The following is a 20,623-nucleotide window of genomic DNA, read 5'->3' as shown; positions in this document are numbered from 1 at the left end:
TCAGGTTGCACAAATCATATGATACTTTTAACTAAAGCCTGAAATTCATATTAAGGATATTTGTACACTCTTCATTTGGAAGATCAATCAAGTTTATTTATCCTGGATATGTGAATGTGACAGGACTAATGGCCCATCTATTTCCTAGAGCAGGGGTCGGGAACCTATGGCTCGCGAGCCAGATATGGCTCTTTTGATGGCCGTATCTGGCTCGCAGACAGGGCTCCTAGCACTGAGCTCCCGCTCGCAGCTGTCCCCTGGCTCCTGCTCGATGCCACGGTTTTCGGCGCTGTCCTGCTGGGCCCCAAAGACGGAAGGCAGGAAGAAGGAGAGCTCCATTCTTCTCGCCTTTTTCCCGCCTTCCGTCTTTGGGGCACAGCAGGACAGCGCCGAAAACCGCGGCATCGAGCAGAAGCCGGGGGACAGCTGCGAGCGGGAGCCCCAGGAGGGAAGTACCAGCAGCGCCCCGCCCAGCTGAAGCTTCACTGGTGTCGGCGGCAAATGTCCTTTGTGGCCCGGTGGGAGGGGGGGGGCTGCAGCGGCCGCAGGCAGTCGCAGGGAGATGGCGGCGGTGAGAGGGAGCTCCAGCTGGGCTGGGGGTTCGGGGGGGCCATGAACGCCGCCCGGAGCCAATGGCTTCTTTTGGGCTTACTTGAATTCCTGCTGCTGGTAAGCGCGCGCGGGTGGCCGGGTGGGAAGGGCGAGGCGCGAGGGGGAGGCAAGTGGAGAAGCGGAGAGAGAGAGAAGTGGACCAAAAGAAAGAAAAGGGAAAGAGAGGGAGGGAAAGAGAAATGGAGAGGAAGGAAGGAGGGAGGGAGGGGAGGGAGGGAGAGAAGGAAGGAAGAGAAAGGAGGGTAGAAAGAGAGGGGGAGAGAGAGGAGAGAGAAAGGAAGAGGAGAGATAGAAAGGAAGAGAGAGAAAGAAAGAGGGATAGAAAGAGAGAGAGAGTGAGAGATGCTCAGTGAGCCTTTCTTTGAAGTTGCCTTTCTTTCTTTCTTTCTTTCTTTCTTTCTTTCTCTCTTTCTCTTTCTCTCTTGCTCTCTTGCTCTTTCATTCTTTTTTCTTTCTCTTGCTTTCTTTCTTTCTCTTTCTTTCTCTCCTTCCTTCCCTCCTTCCATTTCTTTCATTCCCCCTCTCTATTTTTATTTCTCTTTCATTCTTTCTTTCTCTCTTTCTTGCTTTCTTTCTTGCTCTTTTTCTTTCTCTCTTTTACCTTCCCTTCCTCTATTTCTTCTTTTCTTTCTCCTTCCTACCTTCTTCCCTCCCTCCCTTCCTTCAGTCCTTCCTCTCTTACTCTCCCCTTTCATAAGTTTCCTTGCTTCCTTCCTCTGTTCCTGTCCCTTCCCCCTTTCTTTCTTTCTTTCTTTCTTTCTTTCTTTCTTTCTTTCCTTCCTTCCCTCCCTCCCTCCATTTCTTGCTTTCCTTCTCCTTCCTCCCTTGTTTCCTCCCTCATTCCCTTCTTTCACTCCTTCTTCTCTTACTCTCCCCTTTCACACCTTTCCTTGCTTTCTTTGCACCCTTCCTCTGTTTCTGTCCCTTCCCTCTTTCCTTCCTTCCTTCCCACCCTCCGTCCATTCATTCACCCATTCCTCTCTTGATCGCCCCTTTTACCATTCCTTCCTTCCTTCCTTCCGATGTGGGCCTGGGCCAGCAGAGTAGTTTGCTTTTGCACCCCGTCTCGAGCTCCCTTGGTGCCAACCCGGCCCTCCCCACTTCAGAGAGAAGGGGGAGAAAGAGAGAGAGAGAAAGAGAAAGAGAGAGATAAAAAGAGAAAGATAGAGGGAGGGAGAGAAAGAGATAGAAAGAGACAAAGAGAGGGGGAGAGAAAGAGAGAGAGAAAGAAAGAGAGAAAGGGAGATACGTACGGCTCTCGCGGAATTATATTTCAAAATATGTGGCGTTTACGGCTCTCTTAGCCAAAAAGGTTCCTGACCCCTGTCCTAGAGGTTGAAGGTTAATGCTGCCGCCATTGGTTGAGAGCAAGATTATTTAAACAATGTGAAGGGGGGGAAATGCAGCGATAAAATTCATATTGTTCATTTGAAAAGAGTTGAGTTTTTCCTAAAAACAACACGGAATATCAATTAAATGACCACTGACACTTAGAAGACTTCAAATGCTTATTAATTGAATCAATTCCCTCACACACACCCTTCTTTTTTCTTTGCTGTGGTGGGTGTTACATTCACCTTCCATTCAAACCTTTTAATTTAATAAGGCCTTTGGAGGATTTTTATTTCTGATCTAAAATAATGATATGCTCTGCCATAAATCTATTACTAAACCAAATCTAGGATAAACCACTTTATCTACTTAAGTAATTGGCAGAGTACGCAGCACTTCTGAAAAGTCCCACGATCCCTTTAAGAGGAAGATAGCAATATTCATTTTAAAACACGCAGCCACAAAGCAATGAAGCAAAGCTTCTTTACATATGTGCCAATTCACATGGGGACACATTCCACCAGTTGGCTGTTTGGAGAAAATTAAGAAGGGAAAAGAAGCAAGGCCGAACAATAGGCCACAGGCCACATCACAGAGGCAACAACTGAGGGAGTGTCAGTTTCTGTCTTGCTGACTGAATGAAATGTATACAAGAAATGAAACACATCAAGGATTAGAAGCTGTACATCCGGAATGAATAAGCGGAATGACAAGATTGATACTGACAGTATTCTAATCACACTCTTCTCCAATGAAGGTTTTCCTAATGTTACCGCCAGTTTCAAGGCAACACCAGCTGATGTTTAAAAGTTGGCTGTAAATTAATCAGTTATTTCCAAGGATCCTTTCCTAGCAACAGAGTTCTTCTGCCTTTTGAGACATTAGCATTTTCAGGGATTTGGTTAATATTTGGCTGCCTAAATCCAAACTGTCTTAGAAGATGAGCCCAAAAAGTCTCCCCTGAAGATCCTGAGTATTGGGCTTGTGGAACTCTACCTTGTCTTTGAATGCAGACAATTTCAATGGGATATAATAAGCAGACTTACATTTTCTTTGATGAACATTCAATCATCAGAACTTTAAGAACAGAATTAAGAAGCAAAGTTTCCATTATATTTGACTAAACATGCAATCCTTTTTGTAGAAGTCTGCTGATGATTGCTTTCATTTGCTCTCTTGTACTATTTTAAATTAGGTGTGGAATTTTACCAGTTTTCAGTAAAGTTTTAAGAAAATATGTATCAAAATAACCTTTGAATGTATTTATTTTAGCAAAATTAGTTGGAAAATTCAGTAAGACCAGCTTTAGATTTTTTTTTTCTCACCGGCAAAATTTATTAGACTGAATTCTGAATATATTCCATCTTTAAGATATTATTGTTTTAACAAGCGAAAGAAGATGGAAAATTGATGACACTTACCGTAAAGTAGAACTGTTCAGTCTCCTGTTGATTGGCCCGTCTCTTAGCAATGCTTGGCTTGCTCATGAAGGTTTCAGAAACTGTTGATTTTACAGACTCCATAGAATTGCTATACTGGAAGCAATCAGATACATCAAAGTCTTCAATAGTGACAATATCCTGAATAGTCTGTAGTGTGGCTTCCATTGTTTTTTTAACCTGACATAGAAAGTGAAGAAGGAAAAATATATATAAAAAGTGAGACTGAAGCATAACCAATTGTACAGTATATTAGATACTGATGCAATACAAAGACCAATTCGAGAGATGTGGAGAAAAAACAAATATAATTACGTATGCATCCTGTATGCCTGAAAGTGATCTTGTCCTATTTCTAGGACATAATTTCTAGATCTAGAGCAATGTCTTTTTAAAAGTGATTTCAATACATCATCTTTAGGGCAGGTGACACATGCTTACTCTCAGGGAACACCAGCAATCTTCTTGTGGGGTTTTTTATTCAATAACTTCTTTATAAACATAATAACAAATGAATTTACAATACCATTAGCAGAGTTCTTCTTAATCCTGGTGCCCTGTTCGATAACACTATATACTTGTACTGTTCCCGGCCGTCGGGAGGGCTTATTTCTGATTTAAAAACCCAATAAGCATCATTTTTTTCAGTTCATTTATATTTTTCTTATGTTCAGAAATGTTCAAACTACCAATCCCACACCAACTGTAGTAAAATTGAATGCATTTTGCAGGCTAAACTATCTATAAATTGAGAAAAAATTCACAAAAAAGGGGGATGCCTTTTATGAGCAAAATAAACCAAGAATTATTTTTCCCAGTTCAATTTTCATATCATTATGTGCAGAAATGTTCAGACCACTTTCCAAGTGAAAAAAGTTTTCAAATTGACCAAAGATAAGCACCTAAAATGAAGAAGATTCAGTCCGGGTCAGGGTGATCCGGGAACAGAAGTTTTGTGACTTTTTTTTCAGCAAGAACTAAGCCCCCCACCCAAAAAAAAAATTATCATAGAGTGAAACCCTGAAATGATCCAAAGTCATGAAATTTCAAGTTTCAGATATGCAGGGAAATTTTTTTACAGGGTCTCAAAGTTTGAAAACGGGCTTCACAAACCTGAGCAGAACACCAGGGTTCTTAAAGCAGTTACAGAGAGCAGACAACAGTTACTTTCATTTCAGCAGAGTTCAGAATGGACAAGAGAGCAGAATGGGCAGAGAACAGAGAGGCCTGGAGTCACACCCAGCCTTAAAATTAAATTTACAGTTTCGATTCTCTGCACAGACTCAGAAGTGGTTAGCTCCTATTGCCTGACTCAGTTGCTATGCCTATTCATTGTCTAACCTTGTTAAATGACTCTTCCTGTTCATGAACATCGTAACATTATTCAATTCTACTTTATTCTTCTCTGTGATCACAACCAACATTCTTCTGCTTTTTTTCATATTTTCATTCTTGTATTCAATCCGTGTTTGTATCCTTCACATATTTTTTTTCTTTTGCTACTACACACATTTCTTTTTCTTTTCTGCTTCCAGTCATTTGTGTCTAATTTGGCAGCCCACAAAAGACAGGAAAAGACTGAATGCAACAGGTTGATAGAGATCTTAGGCTGCACACTATTGTGGATGTTGGTATACTGATGTCCAACCCAGAATGGGTATTATACTGTATATATGTTATCAGGCTTTGGGATAAATGCCATGAAAAAAACATGAATATAGAAATATATAAGTGAAAAGAGGGTAATTCTTTTCAGAGGTGTGGAATTTGGGTTCTTACCTCTTCATTTTCAATCTTCAGTGTGGATAGCCTAGACTGCAGCTGCTGACATCTTTGTACCAATTCACTCTGCACTGGTTGCTGGGCACATAGCTGGAATACCTAGAAAAGAGTAGGCAGTTTTGCAACTTTCCAGAGACTTCTAGTTCTTCACCTCTGTTAAAACTCATAATCAGGTATGAGTGAGATACTTGCACTGGGCCATAGGATCACAAAACAAATCAGGAAACAAATTATCTATATAAATAAAAATGTAAATGTTCGTTTGTTCAAAATATTAAATCTCTGAAAGTTTTTCACTGATTGCTTTGAAATTTTGACACAACATTGCATTCGTATATGCACGCGTTTTTATATACCTACTATTATATTACCATATATAGATGTCATATCTGTGACAGGTAAAAACATGCAGGTGCTTAAAACAGGACCTTCTCATCAATTGATCTGAAATTTTGATACAACGTTGCACGCAACATTGACACAACATTGCATTCGGATACGCGCGTGTTTTTATATACCTACTATTATATAGATGTCACATCTGTGACAGGTAAAAACAACAGCAATGAAGCTGTACGGCGATTTTTTTCATTTTCCATATATGAATGAAGGACCTGTTGTCCTTATTAGATTGATTCTGGCAGCAATTCGATCCCAAAATGACATAGCCTTGGCTCTTGTATCATCCGGAATAGCTGTGACATTGCTACCAGGTGAAAGAACTGCTAATTCCGCTTTGAAATTGCCATTCAACATGCAACATGCAAAGGTCTTGACAGGACCTTTCAGAGGTGAAGACATCCTCATTCCTCACATTCCTATGATTCCAACAGATATGCCATTTCAATTTCAGAGGTTGCAATTCCCCATTCGATTGGCATTTGCAATCACCACCAACAAAGCTCAAGGCCAATCTTTAGAATTGTGTGGTTTAGAATTGCTTCTCACATGGACAATTATATGTTGCATGTTCTAGAGTTAACAAACCAGACTGAGCCACAGCAAGGCGTGGTCAGGTACAGCTAGTATTTAAATAAAATTCAATAAATAATTGCCTGGATGTTCACAAATAAAGTCATATGTTCACAAATAAAGTTTGGCGGGCCCCAGGGGAAGAGCCTTCTCTGTGGCGGCCCCGGCCCTCTGGAATCAACTCACCCCAGAGATTAGAACGGCCCCCACCCTCGTCTTTCACAAATTACTCAAGACCCACCTTTGTCGCCAGGCATGGGGGAGTTAGGATATTCCTTCCCCTAGGCCATTACAAGTTATGTATGGTATGTTTGTGTGTATGTTTGGTTTTTATAATAAGGGTTTTTAGTTGTTTTATTCAATTGGATTGTTACATGTTGTTTTTTATCACTGTTGTTAGCCGCCCCGAGTCCGCGGAGAGGGGCGGCATACAAATCCAATAAATAAATAAATAAAATAAATAAACCACAATTTACCTTATATAATGATTAGGCTCACACACAGGAATAAACCAAAAGGTCAGAGGACAGAGGGGAGAGAAGTGTGGGTTCAAGAAAAGGGAATCCCTTCCCTTATAGAGACTTGGGACTAGAATGGACCAAACCAGGAATGACCTTAGTTTATTCCTTGCCTAATGATTAGCGGGATTTAATTAACTGTGGCAATGGGGACTTGCCATTGCAAAAACAACGCAGGCAGGTGACATTGCTCTTTATGACTGCATTGCTTAGTGACAAAGATTTTGAGTCCAATTATCGTTGTTAACCAAGGGCCAACTGTATATATACAGAAATGTCTCCAGTGAATATGGAATAAGTATTTTTTTTGAAGAACAACACTGCATAGCGATGAGCACAGCTAGGTTAATTGGACTTATAGCATGCATTCAGTACTAAAGGATTGCTCACATTGCTGTAAGAGTCCTTGGCCAGACATGACTAAACATTTTTCTGCTTCCTATACAGACTTTTTAATTATATCTGGAGTGAAGATTGCAATGGAAATATATTCACGGGGGATGGGGTGGGGGCACTAACCATGTCACCCATGTGGGGCTGAAACTCAAACTTCATGGGTGGGCAGAAGACACTGTTACACATTTCCATCAGACGCTGCTTGTCGCTGTTGGCATCCAGATTTTCCACGGCATTCTCAATGGCATCCAGGCCTTCATGCTTTGACTGTTCTAGATTCAATTCTGCTGATAGGAATGTCCTAAGTGCCCTACCCAGGCTGGCATGATATCCTAGGTCACAGCACTGCTGAAAAACAAACAGGAAAGTAAAAACCAAAGTAAAACTCAAAATGTTGAAGGAAAAATTATAAATGATACAATATACAGATAAACAGTCAAACATTCTTCTTAGAGGATTTATTGTTTTCTGGACGTCAGTGGTATTTACGCTGAAACATAACTTTATTCAATAAATCTAGATGCTTCCCAGATTATATGAGACCTGATTTATATAAATTCAATTTTACACAAATGTTTTATAAGCCACATTTACGATAAGAAAAAGAAAGGTTATATTGGCAGTGCAAAGTAGTACAGATCACAGCTAAATATCTTATTTACACAGTTTGAATTTGCAAAGTTTTCCACAACTGATATGAAAGCACGAGTATTAAGTATTTTCCTTTTTTTTTAAAATGCATCACAGAAACAATTTGTATTGTGCCATATTAAGTCAACCAATTGCTTAAATTGAAAACATAGATTTATATAACCATTTGTTTTAGATGGTGGAATTATAAAACACAATTCAATCTGACACAATAGAAACTCCTACTTTAGATTGATTTACAGTATCCAATGATCCAGATCACAATAACTTGTCTTCTTAGATCTATATTCAATCTTCTGAACTGGGACTATTCTCTGTTCTTCTGCTCCCAGAAGTCTCTCACCACTTTCTTCCAGTGTTGTTCTCTTATCATAACCTGGTTGGACTGGTACCATTTACTTTCCCTAGCTAAATCCCTATAAATAAAATCTCAGAAAAACTTCACACAGTAGACAAGTCACCTTTAAGAAGCTAAATGTTAGACAAGAACTGTATTGATGTTTTGGCATTCATATACTGACTAGAACACCAGATATTAAGAACTTTTACAAAAAAAAAAACACTTGCAGAGAAAATGTGCATCTGAAATCTAGTTGTGGGAAAACACTAATTAGTTTGTAGAGGAGAAGTTTAAAAATAGCTTGAAAATAAATTTAAACCTGATTTAGCAATTGTACACTTTAGGATAAGTTTTCATTCAAAAACTAGGAAACATATGCTTTTCTAAAAGATACATACTCAGTATATGTTTGTCATTGTATGGCATTGTAAGAATAAATGGATGAGGGCAGGGTTAAAATCAATGTATTCTATCCCATGGGCATGTGGCCCTTGGTCATGCTGGCTAATTATATCAGGAACTTGCTGATTGGGGCTATGAAATAATAAATACACCTCTGTAAAAGAGGGCTTACTTCAAAAGAGGAGACTACAAAGTCCCTCTTGAAGAAATCAATCCTGCAACTCAAAGATGCTTTTCCCATTATGGACAAAAATTCTTCTGCCTGATTCCAGAGAAAGATGCCTATTATAGGATGCTCAGATACAAATGTAGGAACGTATGAAAGACAGAGCACAAAATTGTTAAATAACATATATCATCACCTAGCTGCTGATAAAGAAACAGATACTTACCACAACATCCCAAATAGAAATCTGAAGTATTTTCTACATTTATTATATTGTTACTGACAACAAATCTGTTATTTTTCAAAGAAGATTATATGAAAATAAACTCCTGCCCTTACTTGATGTGAAAAAACCTATGTATCAGTAGAAGGACAATGGTTTCAGCTGGGGGAAGGAAGGAAGGAAGGAAGGAAGGAGGGAGGGGGGAGGGAAGGAGGGAGGGAGGGAGGGAAGAAGGAAGGAAGGAAGGAAGGAAGGAAGGAAGGAAGGAAGGAAGGAAGGAAGGAAGGAAGGAAGGAAGGAAAGAAATTTTCTGAATGGGTAAGTATCTATTTATTTGATATAATCACAAACTTACATCTGCCCATATAGACAAATATTGGAACAGAAATGCCATGAATGTGCCAGAGAGAGGAATCAAAAAGACAGGAGAGAAGCATAAATGTATGTGGTTAAATTAAGCCTCCCAATATCCTGTTTACAGTTACATGGTTGGGTACAGTTCCAAAAGTCTGGGGCAGGTGTTGAGAGTCTGTTTGTAAAGCAGCAATTGTTGGTTTTACTGGAAGCAGGCAATAAATTTAGGCAATAAACAATAAATTTAATCAAGAAGCATAAAAACTAAATAGGGGTTAAAATGGTTGATTAAGAATCTGCACACGTCGAGGCTATTTCATTCATAAATATTCAGCAGTTTCAGCTTTGCAACCAAATTAACATTCCGTGTTTTTCACAATCGTGGAAGAGAAATTGTGGGAATTTTGCCAATGAAGGAAGTCACCAGACATTTCAAACAGACTAATATTAATGTTAATATATGGTTTAGTTGGAGCCTTATGAATAAAGCTTTCTTATGTGCAGGTTTCATACAATAGCTTCCCACCACTGCATTTCCTCTCTGTAAAACCAGATTAAGTAATCTATGTGGGAATAGATGGAAACAGAATAGATGACAATTTCATATTTCCATTCATGGAATCTGAACTCAAAATTATAATTTATAATCCCCATTGGAAACCAGAAGAAAAAAATTAATTTCTCAACACTCCTTCCTTATTTTTTGCATTTTACAAAACCCCTTAAATTACATTTACAACTGTGTCAGACTCATCTTTCTTTCTTGGCTGTACAGTGATCCCTCGATTATCGTGAGGGTTCCGTTCCAAGACCCCTCGCGATAATCGATTTTTCGCGATGTAGGGTTGCGGAAGTAAAAACACCATCTGCGCATGCGCACCCTTTTTTCATGGCCGCGCATGCGCAGATGGTGGAGTTTGCGTGGGCGGCGGGGAAGACCCAGGGAAGGTTCCTTCGGCCGCCCAGCAGCTGATCTGCTCGGCAGCGCAGCGAGGAGTCGAATCAGGGGTTCCCCTTTGCGTGGGCGGCGGGGAAACCCCGATCTTCGTCTGCTCGCTGCTGCTGCGGCCACCCAGCAGCTGATCTGCTCGGCAGCGCAGCAGCAGCGAGCAGACAAAGATCGGGGTTTCCCCGCCGCCCACGCAAAGGGGAAACCCCAATTCGGCTCCTCGCTGCGCTGCCGAGCAGATCAGCTGCTGGGCGGCCGAAGGAACCTTCCCTGGGTCTTCCTCGCTGATGCCCCCGCTCGCCCGCCCGCCCGCCGCCCGCCAGCAAGAGGGGGAGAGATAGAGAAAGAGAGAGAAGGAAAGAAAGAGATGAGAGAGGGAGGAAGAGAGTGTGAGAGAGGAAGAAAGAGAAAGAGAGAGAGAGAGAGAGAAAGATGAGAAAGGAAGAGAGTGACGTCATCGGGTGGGGAAAATCGCGATATAGCATTTCGCGAAGAACGAGATCGCGAAAATCGAGGGATCACTGTATACTGTATTTTTGGGAGTATAAGACACACATTTTTCCTCCCTAAAAGAGGCTCAAAATTTGGATGCATCTTATATTACGAATGTAGTTTGGGGGGTTTTTTGGAAGCCTTTTTCCCCAGCCCTAACTAGGTGCTAACAATCCACCTGGCTTCCTAATCCATCCAAATAAGATTCCCCCCCCCCCCAGCACTAAGTGTTTGCAGGCTTGTTTTCATTCCTACTCCCTCAGAAAAAGGCCTTTTTCAACCCTAACCAGGGAATAAAATAAAGTGCTGAAATTGAACAGACTAAGGATGCTAGCCAGATGAATATCTGGAAGGCAGATTTCCCCCCCTATCCCCTCCCCCCCAAAAGTAAGGTGTGTCTTATACTGCAATGAAATTTATACTCTGAAACATATGGTAAATATAGTGATGGGCTACCAAAATTTTTACTACCACACTGTGGGCATGGATTATGCATTTTGTTTCAACATCTTTCAGTGCAAATTGGGTGATCTGGGGTGGAGCTCCATTTTTACTACCCCACTGCGTTCCCCCCGTCTGGGTAGTAGTCCACCCCTGATTATCTACTATATAAAGTGTATGTAAAAAAACATACCCACAGCCCAGAAGAGAAAAAAAGACCGTACCCGTAGGAGCCCATCGCTGGGTAAATACTTGATGGAAGTTTTTTCCAAAGATTAAAAAAATAAAATAAGAATTCAAACAAATTAAATTCTCAACCTGACAGATTAACCCTTCATCCATTAAAACAGAGGTCTTCAAACTTGGCAACTTTAAGACTTGTGTACTTCAACTCCCAGAATTCTCAAATCCAGCTACTGGCTGAAGAATTCTGGGAGTTGAAGTCCACAAATCTTAAAGTTGCCAAGTTTGGGAACCCCTGCAGTAAAACAATATTGAAATACAAAGCTGGTAGGATAGGTTGTTCCTTATAATGAATCTTGCATTATTTTTTTACTTTCTTTTTCTATATTGATCAGGGGACTCAAACTACATTTCTTTGAAGGCCAGATCAACATTGTAGTTCTCCTTTGCGGACCGGGTGGGGGGAGAGAAGGGATGGACCCTGATGGCCAAAAAGGGGCATGGGGGTCTGGCCCTCCTGCATTCCAGTTTGACCAGCAGAATACTGCATGAGGCCATGCAGGCCAAAAATGGGGTGAGGGGGGCCTCACACAGTCCCCCTCCCCCCGTGCTCCATTTTGGCTGCCAGGGGCACCACGGGCCGCTCCTTTGCCATTTCCAGGCTGGCACTATGGACCAGATTTAAGCCCTGGTCTTGAGTTGTTGTTGTTTTTAAATATTTTTTAAACACAGCATATACATCTTTTATGGACAAAGTGTTGTCCAGATCCCTTGTCTTACATCATTTCTTATACATAGTCAATAATAGAGCTCATTTGCAAGTTAGAGATAGAGATGGTTTAAAGTAAAATATTCTAATTTATACTTTTGGGGAGCAATGCAAAAATAAAACTCAGATCAGAATTCTGGGTTATTCAAATCCTCTTACAAAAATGGATCAACCAGTTAATAAAAATTTGCAAATTAGAAAAAGTTAAGTACATTTGGATTTTTATGAACCTGATCAATTTTATAAATATAGATTTAGGCCAACCAAGGCTTACATTCAATAAATATTAACCTGACAAAACTAGAAAAGATGGGCTTTTTTATCCCTACCACTAGCCTTCCATGGGCACTCTACTGAAAGAGGAGGCCAATGATTTACTTGTTTGAACATTTATTTCGCATATCTTCCTTAATGGGATTGAATGAACATTTATGAATATTTTGTTTCTCAGTTCAATCTTATAAGGTTGACTGCTGTGGTGAAAAACCATGTAAGGCATATTAAAGATGCTAGCATGTATATTCTAGAGAAAAGACCAGCTGTAGATCTATTCTTTGTGTAAACTTCATGCATTCCTATACAACCTTAAGAAAATTCACCATTCCTCTCAACAAATTGAATTGGTTTCAAGATCATTTGGATAAATGAAGTTGTTTGAATCTTTCAGACATTTAAGATGAATTGCAAACCATTTTAAGCATTTCTGTTATAATTCCTGGAAATCATTCAACCCGTAAGCCAATACAAAAACTAAGAGGAAAACACCAGGTATTCGTAAAAAAACCGTATGAGATAAAGATATGGCTATTTTAAGTGAAGATTGCTCCTAAAGCTTTCTATAAAGTTTGAGGAGTATGCAAACTCAAAAAATGATATTAAAATAAGGGAAGTACCTGACAATTGCAGAATTTGGTTTGGCTATTTAATTAGTGCTGTGTTTAAATGCTGTTGTCCTTCGATAATTGAAACACAGATGGAACACATATAAAAGATAAAATCTCCATATGGACTTCTGCCATTGAAGAAATTAACTGAGAAGAACAACATAATGAGGCTTGAAGCAGAAACATTCAGGAAATACACCACCAAAGTACACTTACATCAATGAGGTCTGAAAGGTCATGGATATAATACTTGAATACAGATGCATTGGTGGCTTCCAGAGCCAGCAGATATTCATTCCTCGCCTTAATAGCCTTCAGTTTATTTTCTGTGTATTTTGCTTGGCGCTGAAAAATATACAAATTGATTTTTATTACAAAATAATTAAAATGAGGAAGGCAATTACCTTGAAAGCAGGGGGGGGGGGGGGAGATTCTGCAAAATCAAGAAACTGTTTTACTTTCTTTTTAACCCAGACTAAGAAATCTTAACACTTTTAGGCAAAACAAATGCATCATATAACAATGACTCAAATGTTGAATCATGAAGATAGAGGAAGGTAATCTAATCCACAGATGGCCAAAAAGTGGCTCATAGGAACAGATAAAGTTAATATATCCAATCCTAGAAGCATGTTTACATCCTGAAGATCTCTGCAGAATTTTATTTGGCTCTGATACGGACAGAGAGGACTGACATCAGCAGCAGGTACTAAAGAGCCAAGTGTGAACAAAGGTCTGATACCCAAATCATCCAAATTACAGAGACCGATCATGTATCACTAGAACTTAATATACCAACTGCACTAAGCAGCTGGAAGCTTAGGCCCACACACGTATTTACATTCCTCTTCTCATAAGAATAGGAAACAGCCCTTCCTGACCTAGCCCAATCAATACATGAATATTGTATATATGGAACATTAATAATTTAAACCTTCAACATAAAGTTAAAGCTAATTCTATACTTATTGATTGATTTTATTATTTGAAAAAAAGTCCAAAGCGGGCAACCATTTAAACATATTTTACAATAAATTGGAATAATTAGAATTAAGTTGTTACGGCTCTAATTACTTATTAACAATTGAAATCCTAAATACAATATATAATCCTGAACCAAATGGGAAGGCACAACAGTATCTGTCTACCCAAATATTTGGTGAATAGGTCTTAAACTGTCACCAAATGTTTATGATGGTAGCTGTCCACGACATCTGAAGCAAAAGGAAATTCCACAGCTGAGACAGTGGGACTCACTGCATAACAAACAGCCAGTGGATGCAATAGCCTTTGAAGTCACCTCCAGTAAATCTTCCTATAAGGGCAAATTACACGTAGTTCTCGAATCGTTGGGACCAGGACTGCTATTGTTAAATGATGATGTCATAATGTGTGATGTCATGTGACCATATCATTTAGTGATGACGATCTAGGCATTCCCAGATGTGGTCATAATTCCAAGATGTGTGGGGGTTGTTAAGCAAGAATTAACAGGACCCACAGGAAATGAGAGTGACATTGTCACACAGAGATGGGGAAGATTGATTGATTGATTGATTGATTTATTGATTGATTTATATGCTGCCCATCTCCGAGGCCTCAGGGTGGCTTACAACATATTAAAAAACAAAATGCAATATAAGCATCTGAAATCCAATTAATTTAAATAATTAATTTACTCATTCCCGTTCAACAACATACATGCATCACACTTGTAGGCCAGGAGGGTAGAGTCCAGTGGCCCCAAGCCTGGCAGCATAGGTGAGTCTCCAGACTCTTACGGAGGGCAAGGAGGGTGGGGGCAGTACGAATTTCTGGGGGGAGCTGATTCCAGAGGGCTGGAGTCCCCACAGAGAAGGCTCTTCCCCAGGTCCCACTAAACAACATTGTCTCGTTGATGGGACCTGGAGAAGGCCGACTCTGTGGGACCTAACTGGTCGCTAGGACTCATGCGGCAGGAAGCGGTCCTACAAGTAATCTGGTCTGATGCTATGTAGGGTTTTATAGGTCATAATCAACACTTTGAATTACATCCAGAAACCAATCGGCAGTCAATGCAAGATCCTGAAAAGCCCTGTATAAGCTGCATGCAAGTTGAAGAAGGGAATGGCGCAGCGCGGCACAAGTGAAGAGAGGCTGGGAAAGGAGGCCACAGAATGCAATGTGAGAATAGAGAGGCTCAAGGAAGAAAATGCCGGTGGCTGTGAATGTAGGGAAGCCTAGAGATGGTGAATGCTGATGGGGGCAAGAGGGAGGATTGGGAAAGGAAGATGCTGGTGTGGGTGAGTGTGAAAGCAGGTGGGGAAGGAGGATGCTGGTGGGTGTGCAGAGAGAAAGGAGATATAGTGTATGTGGATGGGCAAAGGGGGGAATAAAGGTGTGATGTGTGCATAGAAAGGAAGGGGGGAAGGAGACCACAGTGCGTACAAATAAAGAAAGGCAGGGGCGCAAGGATATTTACCCAACAACTTGTGATCTTACCTGCAGGCTTCCCCATTGACTCGGGGGTCTTGGTAAGTCAGCAGGAAAGACCACAAATGGCAATAAAGTGACCACGGAACACTGGAATTGATCCTAAGTGCAAGCTGGTTTTCTAGTGTTTGAATTTTGTTCATCTCACTCTGGGTGTGGGTGTTCTACAATGGCCGGAACTTGGAAGGTCAGTTGTAAGTCCCTTTGTTCAGTAACTTTGAAAGCCAATGAATGGTCAGTCACTGAAAGAATGGTCCTAACTTGAGAACTATCTGTATACAGTACTGTATTGAGGAACAAGAGAGGGGGAAAAATCCATTGGCTATGCATATTTACTTACTTGCCTCATGCGTGATCCTAAGACAAGTATGCTTGTATTTCTGTCATCTCAATACAATGAACTTTTCCAATTAAAATGTTACTTCTTAAAGCAATATATCCAAGGTAGTCTACTGGAAATATTAAGCCCCCCCCCCCAACTTTTTAAATACAGCCTCTGCCTACGGCACTATATTACATTACCTCTGCAAGTTAAAACATTTAAATATCAAACTGCTAACTGCTTGATATGTAGCATCTTTATGCTACATGCTAATCAGAGTTTCAGTCTGAATGCATTTACATAGTTGACTAGGGATAAGAAGAAATGGATGAGTGGCAAAAATGACCTTCTAATGCTTGTGGTTCCTGTACGTTCTCATTCCATCTCATGAATACACATACCTAAATATAGTTTCTAGATCTCAGAATAATCCCCGAGCCATTAGGTCAGTATTTCTGCTATTTCCCCATTAAATAGCTCTTCCCCCTTAACGCCCTGAGAGATATTCTATTGTGTATTTGTTTCAAGGGAACGCTCAGCAGCTGCTCTTGGTAAGGAGAGCTTTGCAATTACCCAGCAGTTAACCCTGTTGTGCGCTCACCTTCTCTTTCATTTTCTCAATCTTCTTGACTGAGCTCCGTCGGACATGCTTTTCTTCAAACTTGACACTGGAGGCTGAATCAGGGGAGCGTGGAGTTTGCTTTTCCTCCTGCTTCACAGACTTGCCAATCTGTTTTTCTTCTTGCTTCTCTGCCTCTTTCAGCTTGCTCTGGGCACTGATGCTGTCAGCATTGTACATATGGTAGGTCTTCATTACCTGCAAAGGCAATTCTCATTTATGAAGCACCTTACTGTTCTGCCAGGCTTCCTGGTAGAAGCCCCCTGAAAATTCACGGGTACAAATTTCAGACACACAACACGTTTGAAAATTCAAAACAATGTCCTTTATCACAAAATTCAAAAGAAACAAAGCACCCTTTTTGTATTGCAAAGAGCACTCTTCCCCAAAACAACCTTGTTGGCTGTACAAGTCCCTTAATCAGTCCTTAAGTACTTAGCTAGTAGCTGTGAAGAAACGTCACAGCCCTCCTTCTTCCCACAAAGTGAAACACACACACACACTTTACTCTGCTTTGTGTCAAAGGTGTGAAAAATCCACAAAGTTCAGACACAGCGAGGCACGATCCTGAAGAACTGCGATCAGATAATCTTCCACAATGGCCAAACTAGCACGCTGCTATTTATAACAGCAGCTCTAATTACTGGAGCCCCACCCAAACACAGGTGGCCTCTCTTATCTCCTGTAATATTTCCTCAATTGGTCTCTTCGATGCATAAGTCTGTGCCTGTGTGGATCTAACACTTCGTCATCTGAATCGACCGAAGATAATGGTGATTGGCTTCCTGGGCTGTGTGCCAAGCCCCCCTCTTCCAAGTCACTCCCACCTTCTTCTTCGTCCGAGGAAACTGCACTCCCTGACTCTGCCGGCAACAAAACAGGCGTAGGACATGTTGACGTTTCCCCTGCCTCCACTTCCACATTCCCTGGGGCAGGAGCTGGGCCAGAGCCAACCACAATACTTACTGGGTGTTTTTTTTTTAAAAAAAAATCCCATTTGGAAACACCTAAACATCAGCCAACTAATGACTTCAATGTAAGCTTAAAATTCAAACAGAAAAATATCTATAACTATTCTACAAACCTACTATACGGGCAGTCCTTAATTTATGATGGCCATAATTTCCATTGCTAAGTGATGCTGACGTAAAGTGTGACTGCACTGCTTAGCAACAGCAATCCCTGCAGTCCTAATCGTCCTCCTCAATCAGATCCCATTTTGGTTAGGCAAGGCAACTTCCTGCCACTTTCCAAAACAAAGTCAATGAGGAAGCTGGCAGGATGTTGTTGAGACCCAGGTGACTCACAAGCAGGCTGGCACGCAGATTAAATGGCTGCTGCAGGTTGGTGGGGACACTTAGGGAGAGTAGAAAGGGGTGCTGCAACTGGTCTTAAGTGCAATTTGGTTACTGAGCACGAGATCATGATTATGTGACCATGGGGGTTATGGGATGGCCTGAAGTCTCAAGGATCAGTCGTAGCCAACGTTCATTCAGCAACATTGTAACTTTGAATGGTTGCTGAAAGAATGGTCGTAGGAACCACCTATAGAACTCAAAAGGATCAGCAAAGGTATGGAACATTTTAAAACTTTTGTCTAAACCTAGGGCTAAACCTTTGGCTAAACCAGGGCCTCCACTATTTATCCTAACACTGCTTTTCAAGGTTTGCTGGGAGTTTTTATTTCTTATTTTTTATTTTAAAAACATTTAAAAGAATAATAACAATAACAATTTTGAAAGAAAAACCTAAAGCAGTAAGTGAAAAAGTGTAAAGAAATAGAAAATATTTTATCCTCTTTTTTCTAAAGTTACAACAATCTTCTTTCTATAGTGTACCTTTTTAAATCATCAAATCCATAAATCATAAGTTCAGTTTTTAAGCAAAAAATCCATAAGAGGCTTCTAGTCATTAATAAATGTGGACTTTGTCCTTTCTGTAGTCAGAGAAGTCAACTTTGCATCTTTGCTAATTATGTCATCTTCACCAGCTGTTCCTCTATTGTGGGTATTTCAGATTCTTTCCATTTTTGTGCATGAAATAATCTTCCAGTAGTTATCATATATGAAAACAGCTTTCCAAAATGCTTTGCTAATTGTTGCATATGAATCTTAAAATTCTTTATTTTTAATTCTATATTTGAATCCCCCCCCTTTTTTTTTTGCAGTCCACCAACCATGCTAAACTGATCCTTCACATTTTCCTCATTTCTAAAATAAACTGAAAATACTTTTTATACATTCTAAATAATTTGTCTGGAGGCTGTATCATTTTATAAAATTCTCTTTTAAAATATAACTACAGTGGTACCTCATGATACGAACCCCTCGCCATACGAACAACCCGAGATACGAACCCGAGGTTCGGAAATTTTTTGCCTCTTCTTATGAACTTTTTCCGTCTTACGACCCCCCCCCGCCGCCACGAAGCCCCACTGCACGGCTGTCGCTTTTTGAAACAGCCGGGGGGCTTCTCAGCGTCCTCCTGAACCCGAACGCCAAACCCGAACTTCCGGGTTCGGCGTTCAGGAGGCCGCCGAGAAGACCCCCGGCTGTTTAAAAAGATGACAGCTGGGTGGCGGGGCTTCTCGGCAGCCTCCCGAACGCCGAACCCGGAGGTTCGGCAAAAGTTCGGGTTCGGGAGGCCGCTGAGAAGCCCCGCCGCCTCCTTTTGAAACAGCCGGGGGGCTTCTCAGCATCCTCCTGAACCCGAACGCCAAATCCGAACTTCCGGGTTCGGCGTTCGGGAGGCCGCCGAGAAGCCCCCTGGCTGTTTCAAAAGGTGACAACCGGGCGGCGGGGCTTCTTGGGGGCCTCCCAAACGCCGAACCCGGAGGTTCGGCAAAAGTTCGGGTTCAGGAGGCCGCTGAGAAGCCCCGCCGCCCGGCTGTCACCTTTTGAAACAGCCGGGGGGCTTCTCAGCGTCCTCCTGAATCTGAACGCCAAACCCGAACTTCCGGGTTCGGCATTGGGAGAACGCTGAGAAGCGCCCGGCTGTTTCAAAAGGTGACAGCCGGGCGGCGGCGCTTTTTTGCGTTTTTTTTTCGTTGCACGCATTAATTCATTTTACATTGTTTCCTATGGGAAACAATGTTTCGTCTTATGAACTTTTCGCCTAATGAACCTCCCCCGGGAACCAATTAGGTTCGTAAGACGAGGTATTACTGTATTTAAATTCCAGTCCTTTCAACTATGTATTTCTTACTGCTCTTCAATACATTATGTCCAAAATTCTTAGGAGTTTTTCTTATATTTGTTTGAATGACAAAGTTAAAGACTCAGCTTTAGCCGAGTCCCTGAACATGTGGGAAATGCTATTTGGGTTCAAGATCATTTATCTAAAAATTCCATTACAGGCCCTGCCATTCGACCAAGCCAATCGGATTGGAGAATTTGCCTGCTGGACTGCTGTAGCTAAGGACATCTACTTTGGTCATTTTGCAGACTTCAAATCTCTATCACGCTCTCACACAACAGAGCTCCAATGATTTTTAACTTCTACTGCACGAAGTGATATGCCCTATTAGCACAAGGATATAAAAAGCTAGATGAAAGTAGGAAAGAGAGAGGAACAGCTAGGAAAGAAGTAGAAAGATAATTCTATTTCCAGCTGAAATTTGACTATGTAGGATGAGGAGTAAAGGGTCATTAAATAGCATTCCTTTCTTTACTCCAGGAAGTTGATATCTTTACTTTAAAAAGCAATTACTAGAAGAGAGACCATTTTAACTGACTGTATGGCAGCCCATGCTCCACTAGTGCCAATCCTGCTCAGCAATACAAAAGGCAACATAGACAGCAGAGGCTGACTCTGCTAACAAGCAGCCTTTCTTTTTGTTTCTCTACAGTCTCTCCATTGTTTTGGATCAATACTGACTTTTCCCTTTCTCACTGGAGTTTTGTTTTTTTTTACAAAAAAGTGAGCTCTAATAGTTGAACCACATTTTTGATTCCTGCCCTTCTTTGCATTTTAGCCCTCTATGTAACCTTTTTTGAACTGGTCAAGTATCAAATATCTTAAGAATCTCCAATTTATTTCCTTAGATTAACTAACACATCTTTTGGATAGGTTTAAAACAACTTCTGACAGATGGATAGATGGATGGATGGATGATAGACAGACAGACAAACAGACAAAAAGACAAACAGATGGATGATAGAGGTTTGTTTATAGAAAATCAACCTTTATCCTCTCTTTCTCACAGATTCTGATCAAGATAGCTTACCTAATGAAATTTAAAAACTGATTTTAAAAAAGGGTATGCAGTCTTCCAATTACATCACAGAACTTCTTGACATATTAATA

The 20,623-nt window shown here is 40.9% G+C and overlaps 1 protein-coding gene across 8 annotated transcripts in view; it reads right to left on the bottom strand.

Annotated features, from left to right (window-relative positions):
• Window positions 1-20,623, bottom strand: part of SRGAP2 (SLIT-ROBO Rho GTPase activating protein 2) — a 236,130-nt gene that overhangs the window by 74,464 nt on the left and 141,043 nt on the right. For 5 of the 8 annotated variants that reach the window (XM_070745533.1, XM_070745535.1, XM_070745537.1 and 2 more), the window contains exons 6-10: window positions 16,301-16,516; window positions 13,122-13,250; window positions 7,175-7,399; window positions 5,163-5,264; window positions 3,366-3,563 (exon numbers count right to left, since the gene is read on the bottom strand). In XM_070745533.1, coding sequence (XP_070601634.1) covers window positions 3,366-3,563; window positions 5,163-5,264; window positions 7,175-7,399; window positions 13,122-13,250; window positions 16,301-16,516 — 870 coding nt within the window. The remainder of the gene's footprint in view (window positions 1-3,365; window positions 3,564-5,162; window positions 5,265-7,174; window positions 7,400-13,121; window positions 13,251-16,300; window positions 16,517-20,623) is intronic. The other 3 variants (XM_070745534.1, XM_070745536.1, XM_070745541.1) reach the window with 1 other exon arrangement.

The sequence above is a fragment of the Erythrolamprus reginae genome, chromosome 3, assembly GCF_031021105.1.
Source record: "Erythrolamprus reginae isolate rEryReg1 chromosome 3, rEryReg1.hap1, whole genome shotgun sequence".
Classification (NCBI taxonomy): domain Eukaryota; kingdom Metazoa; phylum Chordata; class Lepidosauria; order Squamata; family Dipsadidae; genus Erythrolamprus; species Erythrolamprus reginae.
The sequence above is the reverse complement of the archived record's forward strand: the minus strand, read 5'-3'. Positions and strand labels throughout refer to the sequence as shown.